At 36.5% G+C, this 12,558-nt stretch overlaps 1 protein-coding gene across 1 annotated transcript in view; it reads left to right on the top strand.

Annotated features, from left to right (window-relative positions):
* The window catches only part of gbf1 (golgi brefeldin A resistant guanine nucleotide exchange factor 1), a 113,353-nt gene that overhangs the window by 94,911 nt on the left and 5,884 nt on the right, over positions 1-12,558 (top strand). The window contains exons 26-35 of the mRNA XM_042337122.1: positions 888-1,011; positions 1,609-1,680; positions 2,758-2,852; positions 3,894-4,047; positions 4,641-4,866; positions 6,343-6,503; positions 7,535-7,778; positions 8,046-8,236; positions 10,102-10,252; positions 11,170-11,300. Coding sequence (XP_042193056.1) covers positions 888-1,011; positions 1,609-1,680; positions 2,758-2,852; positions 3,894-4,047; positions 4,641-4,866; positions 6,343-6,503; positions 7,535-7,778; positions 8,046-8,236; positions 10,102-10,252; positions 11,170-11,300 — 1,549 coding nt within the window. The remainder of the gene's footprint in view (positions 1-887; positions 1,012-1,608; positions 1,681-2,757; positions 2,853-3,893; positions 4,048-4,640; positions 4,867-6,342; positions 6,504-7,534; positions 7,779-8,045; positions 8,237-10,101; positions 10,253-11,169; positions 11,301-12,558) is intronic.

Genomic DNA, 12,558 nt, shown 5'->3' with positions numbered 1-12,558 from the left:
TTCTACAAAGGGAAATTAATTGCAATAGTGGAGTGTAACTGCTCCTGAGCTGAGAGTGATTCTATTTAGAGTATGTCTGGTGGAAGGATATCTTGGAGGTAGATTCAGAATGAAATTGACACGCAATATGACTTTGGTCTTACTTCATCCGATCCCAAAGAATTTTGCAAAAGATGAAAGTTGAAATTGAAAGGTTTTTGAGTGATGGAATGAATTGCCCTTAAGGTTTTTAAAATTATTAGAGACATTCCAAAATCTTTAATAACTCGAAAAATTAACCAGCATTCAACATAATTTAGGAGAGCACTGCTTTCCTTGGAACAATTCCCAGACGCAGAGGGATCAGAGAGTCGCAAAGTGCAGTTATACCAGCTTTGAAATTTTATGGGTCAAATCAAATAGCAATTTTATTTAAGTATATATCACTATGGGAATTTGTTCCATTTTACACATTCACTTTGATAGAAATTATTACAGTCAGACGTTTTTGAATAAATTTCAAGCAGAGAAACGTTCATTATAAGTATGCCCTCTCCCCCACCAGGCTTTGGGAGCCGATCACCCCCATCCTAATCCAGCTCTCAGCAGCTTGAATTCAGCAGCCTGTCCTCGTGTACAAATCCCTACATGACCTCACATTAAAGGAGTTATACAAATATTGTTGTTGACCAGTGTACTTTCCATTTTTTTAAGTTGTTAAACATTTCTCATCACTAATTAAAATTTCTTAACTGAAGGTAGTACATGAGCATAATTTAGAGGCATTTGATTATTTTTAAGTCAATTGGAAGGTGCTGTTAATGGTCAAAACCTCTGGAGAAACTTTTTTTTATGAAGTCTTTCTTGTGCAATAAATTATCTGAAATAATATATATTTTTTAATACAGCGGTGAATCTACAGTCTTAAGCTTTGTTAGCTGGCTCACACTGAGTGGCAATGAACAGTCTGGCCTCAGGGGACCATCTATGGAAAATGAAGAAGCAAAGCAAGCAGCATTGGAATGTATTAAGGTGAATTATCTGAAGGATGCTTTGAAAAAATATATTGTCCCTGAATTGTAGGCTATCTATGACTATAAACATATTATTATGAGGTCTTATTGGCATTACAAGACCATAGATCTAGGAAAACAATGTTTCTACATTTACAATATAATTAACTACCATTTGAATCCTACAACTGTTCTTGGCTCTCTTGAGCTAGGAAGGGAAAAGAATAAATCAGTTTTTCTGCTCCCAATTGATATCTGGTTGGCAGCTGCAATGCCCTCAATAGTTGAATAGCCTGCTGACACTCATTTTCTGGGTTCACAGATAAGAATGGCTACTTTGGTAAGGAACTAGAGTTCTTCCAGTGACTGTGAAACTATACTCTAGGAAGAATTGGTGCCTTCAGTAGAGTAGAGGAAGAATGAGAAAGGGAAAATGTTTGAAATATTTAGCAGGTTAAGCGCTCTGAGACACCGTCCGGCGTGGAGGGCGCTATATAAATCCAAGTTGTTGTTGTTGTTAATTGTCACAATTTATGGTAATGCCCAGGAAACTTGGTGACTGATAATATTGATGATGATACAGTTAACTTATCTGCTTTTGACCTTTTAATTCCAGCAATGTGATCCAGAGAAGCTGATCACTGAAAGCAAATTTCTTCAACTGGAATCTCTGCAAGAGCTAATGAAGGTATGTAGTTGAAAGTAAATATTGTACTTGGCCATCAACAGTGTGGTTGCTTCCAGATTATTAGATTTAAATGTAAATAACCTCACTAGACCTTTTAACCCAGTATACATCAATAATCAAGTCAGTTCAATTGTGAATATTAACTTGGCTCCCTTTATCCTCTTCAGTGCAGCAGATCCTAAAAGTTTGCTCTTCCTTCCTCGTGAAACTGGGAGGAAATGCTAGAAATGACAGCAAGTCAATAAACAAACCAATAAAAAAATTGCATTTATATATCGCCTTTCACGTCAGGAGGACATTCCAAGGTGCTGGACAGTGAAGGATTTGCAATATCTAAAAGACAAATTAAAGCTGCATGTATGGCTCTTTATTAGAAGTGGAACAGTTGGCTTGGAGACATTTTGACTTCTCTTAATGCCTTTATTTTTCATTGTGGCATTCTTGATCTCCAAAATCCTGCATAGATGTTTCTCTAGGGCAGGCAAACAGTTCCGTTCCAATAAAGAGTACATATCATTCTTTTTTATTCTGTTGTGTGTGTTGCTGATTTCTGTCTTGCAAAACATACAACAAGGTCTGTTATGAATCTGATTAGCTTGTTAAATTGGGAAGGTTTGTTAAATAACAATGTATATTTTTACATTCTCGAGTAAGTTACATCTGAGAAACTGAGAACACGTGTACACACTTGAGTGCGAGGAAGGAAGGTTGCCAATTGATGTGATCTGAATTGCTTATATTGAAATCATTCCAAACGGACTCAAATTACTTCAGACATTTTAAAGCATGCTAACTAATAACTATTATGATGTTTCACTAAACAAAAGAGGTTTATTTCAGAATAAATGGGGTAAGATTTTCTATTTTTATGGAATTGATAGAAAATACTGTATTTGATGAAAACTAATTAGATACCCTTAATATAGAGACCTGACTTATTTTTGACTCTTTAAACCTCTCAAAATTGTATATACTATATTGGTGATGTAAAGATAATCTAACTTTAGAATTAAACTATTCCTTACATTTCTAAGGTTGATTTGCTTCCCCTCCTTTTAAAATCTGTAATTTCACCAGGCTCTCATTTCTGTGACACCGGATGAAGAGACGTATGATGAAGAAGATGCTGCGTTCTGCTTGGAAATGTTGCTGCGGATAGTCCTTGAAAACAGGTTGGAAGCATCAGGAGCATAAAGCCAGAAACTAAATGCAGGCTAGGATATAGGCAATATTGTCAATCAGGTCAATGTTGTCCATATCCCATAATGGAAGCAATTTATCTGTACCTTTGTGCCAGCAAGGATTGAAGTTAATTGTCAGTAACCCTTTTATAATAAAAAATCAATAGTATAATGCAATTTATATTTACATGGCATCTTTCACATCTCAAATTGCGTAACATTGCTGGCGGTAGGGAGACAAGACTGAGCAGTCTTATCATGAGCCATATATTAAATATACCTCACTGAGAACACTTAATCTTGTGAAAGTAATTAGATAGTTTCTCTTCTTTTGATGATGTTACTGTTGTGGATGAGCAAAGCGGGAGGAGAGCTTTGGAGATACTAAACATTCTCTTAAATGTATAACATTTTATTGTGATTGAATGATTTCATACTTAGGGAATATTTTGAATAGAAGTTATTACTTTGCAGTCCTGTAGCTCAGTGGTTAGAGCACCCGCCTCGCAAGTGGGTTTGGTTCCCGGCAGGGTGAAATCCACACTCTTCTGTTTACCTAGCAGTAAGTAGGAAACCGGTTGTTAGTCGATTGGAGGATCGCTTTTCTGAGGATAGTAATCCTTAAAAAAAAAGAATAATTTGGTCACTCAACCCACGACTGTTTGTGGGATATTGCTGTGCGCAATTGGCTGCTGCGTTTCGCCTGCAAATATATAGTCAATTTACAGTATATTCAGTGAAGCACTTTGAGACGTCTAGATGATGTGAAAAGTGCTATATCAAATGCAACGATTATTTAGGATTAATTACTTTGAGACACATGTCCTCTTTGATAAACCAAAAACATTTTGACAATATAAACACTTATCCTGAAAGTTGAATTTTTTGTCCTGATGCCTTTTTTGAGAATAGTTACTAAACTGGAATAAAATTATGTGGAAGTGGTAAAAAAGATTTAGGTATACAATTAACCGGTAGAGCAAAGGTAGCATTGGTGCTTCTTAACAAATTTATTATTCTTCCTTTCTGCAGAGACCGAGTGTCATGTGTCTGGCAGACTGTCCGAGACCATCTCTACCACCTGAGTGTTCATGCAACTGAACAGTGCTTCCTTGTTGAACGAGCAGTTGTAGGTCTGCTTCGACTAGCTATACGATTGCTACGCAGGGAAGAAATCAGTTCACAGGTATTCCAGTTTAGTAGAGTTAAACTAGAAAAACAAAAGCACTGAACATTGTGTGAGAATGAATGTTAACTTGGCTGAGTGAATCTTCAGTAGAACTTTAAAATACTAGCTCATACATTTGTTGTGTTTTGAAACTTTGAGTGTATGTATGTAACCAATGTTAAAAGAGCAGAAGACTATAATATGAATGTTTAATATCAACAAATCTGACCTGTTAGATTTTTTAACACAAAATATTTTAGGTGCTGTCTTCTAATTACTCCTTTTAGATACTTTTTATTGATCATTAAAATATAGTCACTATTTATAGTCACAATCACTTTTACATTTGGTTCTGTGCTTCTATTCGATTCCATTCTGTTAAACTGCAAATTGTTCAATTTGATATTCCTGAAATCTCTGTATAAAAGAAGCAAGTCAACTTATTTTGTACATGTGTTTTTTAAAACACATTGGGTTGGGTTCATTGTAGCTACTCAAAGTGATAGCAATGCCAGTTGGAGGGCCTCATTTGTTGTCTAAAAATATGGAAGCATCAAATACCATGATTGAATAAGGATATGTATGCAAAAATAGAATCTGCTTTTTTTTAGGTTCTCCTATCCTTGAGAATTTTACTTATGATGAAACCAAATGTCCTGTCAAGAGTGAGTCGGCAAATTGCATATGGCCTGCACGAGTTGTTAAAGACCAATGCTGCTAATATACACTGCAGTGACGACTGGTGTACCTTGTTCACTCTCTTAGAATGTATTGGAGCTGGAGTCAAACCACCCCCAGCTCTACAGATCACAACTGGAGTTGATAACAGTGATGCAGGTTAGATGAATTTCCAGAACAAATTACTTCTAAGCAATCCTTCTACTTTATGAAAAAATGTTCTGTGCAGAGTCACCATTTAAAGTAAAATGGACACTGGGGAAACTTATTTGAAATCAAGTCTAAGCTGCATTGGGAGAAGGTGAACATTTAGTGGTCTAGCTCAATTACTTCAGCTGTAGATACAACCATAGTTATCCCACTTTGAATTAGATACTCAATATTTTACTAACCGTTTATGGATCTAGAGAAGATTCCATTAAATAAGTGAAGGATATTATGAAATCTTACTGCTTACTTATTAGACAACATTTTCAGTCTGTCTCAGTTGGAAGCACTCTCACCTCTGAGTCTGAAGGATGTGGATTTAAGTTACATGTTGGGATTATTCCCGTGCCCTTCTCGCCAGTGTCCTTAAGTGAAGTCCTGTAGCTCAGTGGTTAGAGCACTTGCCTTGCAAGCCAGACACCTGGGTTCAATTCCAGGCAGGGCAAAACCTTGGGCAATTTTCCTTACTCCACATGCCTAATAATAATCCCTCCAAAGCAAAAAGAAAATAAATTGGTCATTTTCAATCCACAACTGTTTGTGGGACACTGCTGTGCGCAATTGGCTGCCATGTTTCGCCCACAAATGTACAGTCAATTCACTTAACCACATATTCTGTGAAGCGCTTTAAGATGTCTAGAAGATGTGAAAAGCGCTATATCAAATGCAAGGATTATTATTTTAAGTGCCACTTTCCACAAAATCCAATCAATTCTGAACTCCGCTGTCCGCACTTAACTCCGTACCCCCATCGCACCAGTCTTTGCTGAGCTTCACTGGTTCCCTGTCATAGAACAGATAGGCTTCAAGATCCTCACACGTGTCTACAATTCCCTTCATGCCCTGGCACTTCCCTACCTCTCCAACCTATTTGCTCCCCACTCCACTATCTACCGCCTCTGCTTTGCTTCTCCAGTCTCCTGCTTGTCCCTTGTCCCCTCCGTTCCACCATTGGTGGCTATGCTTTTAGCCACGACACCCCAAAACTTCAATCCCTCAATCCATCCGTCTTGCTTCCTCCTTCCCCGTTTTCACATCACGCCTGAAGTTCTTCCTCTTCAACCGTACCTACGGTCACCTCGCCCTGGCTTGGTGATAGTCTCCGCCACTGTAAAGACCTCTTTTGACAAACATTGATTTCCCTTCAGGTTGGACAAACAACTTAATCCTTGGGTTTATGCAACTCTTGATCCAGCTACCAGAAGCTAATTAAGATAATTCCAGGGTGAATTGCCCTCTTAATTACCCCCATCAACACCTTGCTCAGCACTTTTCCTGCTAGGGCAAAGTTTGCTAATTGAAATCTAGGGTATCAGAGGCATGAACCCATAATCTACTACACTGAAGCAAACAACTGCAATGTTAATAATATAATAATAATAATAGCATGCTGCCAAGTTTATAATATATTGCTATTTTTCATTAAAGGTGCACAATCTGATAGTGAGATTGCATCTTATCACCCCAGCGAAATTAGTTTAGATCGTGGGTATACTTCAGACTCAGAAGTCTATGCTGAACATGGCAAGCAGACGAAAATGCATCGCTCTGTTACTGACGTTGACGTGGCCAGCAGTGGTTGGCTTGTGGTAAGTCTCAAAATAAGTAAACTAACGTGACTTGACTTTTTTGTTTTATGTTATCGATGTTATTGAATACTGATTCTTCTGTTATCAGTACTGTTCATCATCGACTGACATAAATTAGACAAACACTGCAAGATTGGTAACAAGTAACTGCTATTATCTGTGGGTACTGAATCATAAGTACAGTTTAAAAAGGCAATGTTTGTGATAAAAGGCGAAAAGCTCGATTACGCTGAGAGTTTTGAGTGTTAGATGAGATTATTGGCTCAATTGGTAGCAGTCCTACCCTAGGTTGTAGATTTAAACCTCATTTGGAGACTTTTAGCTCTGTGTCTTGGCAGACACTGCTGATGTGAGCAGATTCTTTTTGGATCCTTGTAACTTCATAATGTGTTGCTAGCTGTTTATGGACTTTTACATCTGTTTTACAAGTTCATTTCAAAAAGTTGAGATTTTACCAACCCATAAGTAACTTACCAGTCAGCTGTAAATCAGTGTTAACAATTTAAGTTAACTGCACATAAGCTTTTATTACTTTTTTTAGCATACTTTTATGCACTTTTAGATGTTTTCAAGGAAAACAGATTCCTGTATGATTTCCCGCATGAAACTGACAGAGCAGAATGGTGCCTTTTGGCTATCCCTGTCAGTTTTGTGAACTGCTGATAACAGTCCTATACCTTTTTATATCTCTGCTTGGTGTTAGCAATCCATCAGAGTTAAATACTCTAGCTCCCTTCCCCTGCTCTTTCCTTTTAGTCCTTAGTATTATTTTCATCAAGTATTTTTAAAATTTTCTTGAATATTTAAAGACCCATTTTGAATTGCATTTGTGATAAGGCATTCCAAAGACACCACCTTCTATGTAAAAATATTTCTTCTCTCTACCCCCTTTTTTTCTCAGCCACATTTGTGCATATTTATTTGCATCAGGGGTTTTTTATCAAGGATTTTATAATGTGTTTATTCAACGGTTTTAAAGTGAATCGTGTTGCTTATAGTTAGTAAGCAGCAGTTGCTTTTGTTGTTTGCAGGTAGGAAAAGATGACTTGGAAATAAATAAACCTGGTCAAGATACCAAGCAGGGCCCTTCTCTCTTAGTCAATCAGTACAGCCTAACTCTGGGACAAGAATTGGGTTCGCATGATACCAAGTCACTCATCAAATGTGTGGAATCACTCTCTTTTATTGTTCGTGATGCAGCCCATGTGACACCGGAAAACTTTGAACTGTGTGTAAAAACTATTCGCATCTTTGTAGAGGCAAATCTGAATGGGGGTAAGTTTGTAAAAGATGTTTTTTTTAAAATCTCCCCTAAAACTATTATTACAAAGCTACGTTTGTGATTACTAAGTAAAATATAACTAATATTAGTAAACGTTTAGTAATAATGTGCTACGTGATTTAGAAATGTGCTTTTACAGTTTCAAAATATCATTCAGTAAATCCAATATGCTCATCTGTTTTTGTTTTTCTTCTCTGAAATGGTATTGGAATCTGTGTAGGCATTTATGTAATGTGTTATTGGTTTGGTCCAACTTGTAGGGTACAAATCGCATGAAAAAAAGTCTAAAATGTATAAATTTGATAAACCTAACCGACTGAAGAAGAAGCAAAAAGACAAGGATAATTCCATGAAGCGGTCAAAGACCTTTAGTCACCGTCCATCAAGGTCACATAGTGATGATGAGGAGGATGAAAGTGTCCCAGCAAGTTACCATACTGTGTCATTACAGGTTAGTCAGGACGTAAGTATAGAAACCCTTTCCCATTCCTGTTCTCAATGCTTTTTATCAGCATTCACACTTCTTGTTCTCACTAAAGGTATACTATCACTTTTTAACCTCATGAGTTGAATGGATTTGATTTTTTTCCCCCCAAGTTGCACCTTTCTGTAACTTGATATTGGGAGACATGTGATCGTGACCTAGTGGAATGTGAATTGTTTTTCACATACGTTTTCAATTTCCTTACCCCATGCAGGAAATGTTTCACCCCTAACAGTCTAGCTGAGATTAGAATTTCAGTTTGTGGGAAATTGCAGACACAAAGCTGATTCATACAATTCCATTTTTGCCATACACATTATTTGTTTATGCCCGCAGGGTGTTGATATTTTGATGCAATCAGATGTTCTGTTTTGACTTTTTAAGCTTTATGTAGATTCACATCCAGAACCCACATTTATATGTCTATAATTTACTAGTGCTTTTCCATTTACTTGTTTAGATTTCTGATCCTTCTCTTGGTCTGTTTTCTGTTTAAAAACTACTGCATGATTGTTTCTGTAAAGTTAGATGAGTTTGTAAACACAATAATCCATTCATAGCTATCACAGAACTTTTAAGTGTAAGTGGTGTTCTACCGATAGTTCACAGCCTTGTTCTCTTAAAAGTGCAACAATGATCAGGATAGTTGGTGGAACGATAAATGACAGTACTGTGGTGTGTTTCAAGAAGGAATCGGACAAGTTTCCGTCAACTGCACGACTTCAGTGTTACTAGATTTAGAGATAATCAAACAAACCTTATGAGTAGGTTAGAGGGACTAGAAATATACAGCACAGAAGAAGGCCATTTGGCCCATTGTGACTAGTTCTGCTTGACATTGCTATAATGCTGTGTTTCGGAAACATTTTAATATAGTGACATTTCCTGTGTTGCTTTGCCCCTGGCTGTGGTTTTTGTTGGATTTGCTACATAGTTTAAAAGGGACATTAGAAGATGCGGTGGGAAGCTTTAATCAGTGCTGTAAATACGTGTATTTATATGAGCTGATGTTATATCTGTCATACAGGTAAATATTTAAAATATAAAATTATAGTTTAGGTTTTGTTTTTATCTGTAACTTAAAGTTTATTTGGTAACTACACTGTTTGGTACTCACTTAAATATTAGTGCAGTTTTGGGCACCTGATCTGCCCAAGGACATTGACTTGCTTGAGAAGGGCCATTAATAAATAAGAGCAAAAAGATGATTCTGTCATTTGGGCCTCAGCTGTAAAGGGAGTTGGCTCAGAGATGAGCTACTTTTTAATTTTAAAAAACGGATGAATGTGAGGCATGAATGATATCGATATAAGCAGGCTATTTAACATTCACTATGAGATAAAAATTAGAGGGAGTTGGTTTAAAATTAATCAGTATCAAGCAGAGCTAGTTTAAATAAAGAATTTATTAATAGTAGATATTTTGAATCCAATTCATTCCTTAAAAAAAGGATATATATATATATATACTTAGGAAGAGTATTGATGGATTTAGAGATGGAGAAAAAATATTAATCCTTACATTTGGTAGAGCCCCTTTTAATCACGTCAGCAGGACGTCTCAATACTGCAGGCTCACAACTGTTTCTGTCCTCTCAGAGGACGGGCATCTATGGCAGGACGGAGGCCAGGGTGGTATAGTGGTGATGCATGAATATACTGTATCTTTTCTTTGATTACTTTTGGGCATCAAGGAATATCTGAGCAGAACTTTCATCCAGGAGATGGAGTAGGTGGAAATGATTCCTCGATAAGGTGCACATTGCATCATCAATGGAGGAAGCTTTGTGGGTTGAATGAACTTTTCTTATTCCATACTTTCTTGTTTCATAGCTTCTCGATTTGATGCATACACTACACACTCGAGCTGCCAGTATTTACAACTCATGGGCTGAAGAACAGCGCCACCTGGAGGCCTCAGAAAAGAAAATAGTAGCAGATGCTCGTACTTTGTGGTCAAACTGCTGGTGTCCTTTGTTGCAAGGTAATCTGTGTAACATGCTGTTTCAGACTTGAAGCATTTGTGGAAACATTTAATATGTGGAATCATGTTGTCTATGAAATCTGACATTCACTTTGTTTTTTTTCCCTACTGTTACGATTCAGGCATTTGTGATATTCAAATGCTAACATTCCTTAAAGTCTATATTTTGGTGGTATGTAAATTAGGTACACATTAGTGATAGTATTCTGTTATTTTCCAGATTTTATAAGTGTACTTATGTTAGCTGCATTCTTCTCTTACATTCTTCAATATAATGCAACTCAAATATCTTTCTGAATGTGCTACACCAAAATTCTATTTTTATTCTGAATGAAAAAAATGATAAGACTACATATCAAGAGCTGTTAGAAAAGAACTCCAATGCCCCGGAGGATGATATTATGTGCCATTACTTCAGTTACTTCTACAATGATTAGCAATTATAGAGAATATAAATTTTAACCACACTTTTGTAATTCAAACCAGTTTCCACACTTGAGTTGCTGTAGTATTGTGCTGCAATATGTGTTTTCCAGATATACAGTATGTACAATTTACGACAGTTGAATATTTCAATGATTGACAAATTCACATTTTAAGGATAATAAGGGATGATCTGAAATGAGCTACACGATTCTGCCAAGCCTGTTGGATGAATATTGATTCTCTAGACCAATGTGTGTTGAATTTATATAGTTAGCTCTGCATTAGAAAAAAAGACTCATTTATCTTGCCTTATATTGATAATCTAGTACAATGAATATCACGGATAAGAAGCTGTGGAAAGGTCTGTAGAGCAATACGGTCTATGTGTGTTGCCATAGAATCCATATAACCTGGAAAGCTTCTTTCAGAAGTACTCTCTTTCAAATATACATCTTTGAGGTGTACATCCTACTTGTTCTCTATCTTTCCAGGTATTGCTTGGCTTTGCTGTGATGCTAGACGTCAAGTTAGGATGCAAGCACTCACCTATCTACAAAGGGCTCTATTAGTACATGATCTGCAAACACTTGATGCTTTAGAATGGGAGTCCTGCTTTAACAAGGTATGATTTTTTTAAAAAACCATCAAGGAGTTTTAGCTTTATTCTTCATTTTGATGCCCCTTTAAATGTAAATTGAATGTGCCATCAACAACATTTGGAAAGTCACAATTGTCTGTTTCCCAAAGTTGCGTAACTTTGTCCATTAAAATATTCTTTACCAAACTATTTTTCTTACATTGTTTAGTTCATGTCCTTTCAGATATTCACTTGCTACACAGAATTCCATAGCTGAGAAGCTGGCAGGTGAATCCTTCCCACACCTCTTCCAAAGGCTTTCTGTAATAGGCTTTCTGTAATAGGGGTCTTGTGTAATATGTTGCTCAAATGTGTATGGGAGTAATCTGAAGTACATACCAGCTTACTTGCTGTAAGAATAATCGGTTATTAATGCAATTTAGAAACTATTGTATATCAAATACAATGTAGTTGACTCTGAAGCAATCAAATGACCTGAAATGCTATTACTGTCACAAAGATTTGACCGTAAGACCATAAAACTGATGTGTTCAATAACGTATCAGTGTATTTGAAATACTGGTATGGCTACACAAAGGCCTCTCCAACTTCAGAAATGGCCCTGAGTCAATATTGTCCTTTGTGTGCATTGTGGCCATCATAATTCAATATTGTAAACCCACTGAAGAAAATGATGAGAACCTGAGTAAATTGGTTATATTCACTTGAGTTCAGGAGATGATGAAACCAGAAGTGTTCCAAATAATGAAGGATATTAACAAAATAAATAAGGACAACTATTCCCTGTAGTTGGGGAATACAGAACGAGAGGACTTAGCTATAAAATTAAAGCTATGCCAATCAAAGGTGAATCCACAAAAATATTCATAAGAATACGGAATGGATTGTGTCAGAAAACCATGGATATAGTCCATTGAGGTATTCACGAGAGGGAGGGAGGGAGATGGATGCTTGGTAAGTAACGATATTTAACTATAGAAAGAAAGAGTTTAAATGGAATTAATGAGTTCCCGAAGACTTCATGGCAGAGAGAAAAAAAATACGCTTGATCCCCTAATTCTGCTTGTATTTTCCTTCAGAATTAGTGCTTCTGCACTATAAAAATTATAATGCCTTCGAACAATCCTCGTGATGTGAAAGGCACAATATAAATGTCGTTGTAATCATGTAAAATTTATCTTTTTTGCTTGTTTTGTGGAAATATGTTTAATTTTCTTGGGTGCAAACACAAAACATTTTTCCCCCAATATAGTTTTATTTTCTGTCACTGAGATGAACTTGA

This window comes from Callorhinchus milii, unplaced genomic scaffold (genome assembly GCF_018977255.1).
Source record: "Callorhinchus milii isolate IMCB2004 unplaced genomic scaffold, IMCB_Cmil_1.0 Scaffold7, whole genome shotgun sequence".
Lineage (NCBI taxonomy): Eukaryota > Metazoa > Chordata > Chondrichthyes > Chimaeriformes > Callorhinchidae > Callorhinchus > Callorhinchus milii.
The sequence above is the reverse complement of the archived record's forward strand: the minus strand, read 5'-3'. Positions and strand labels throughout refer to the sequence as shown.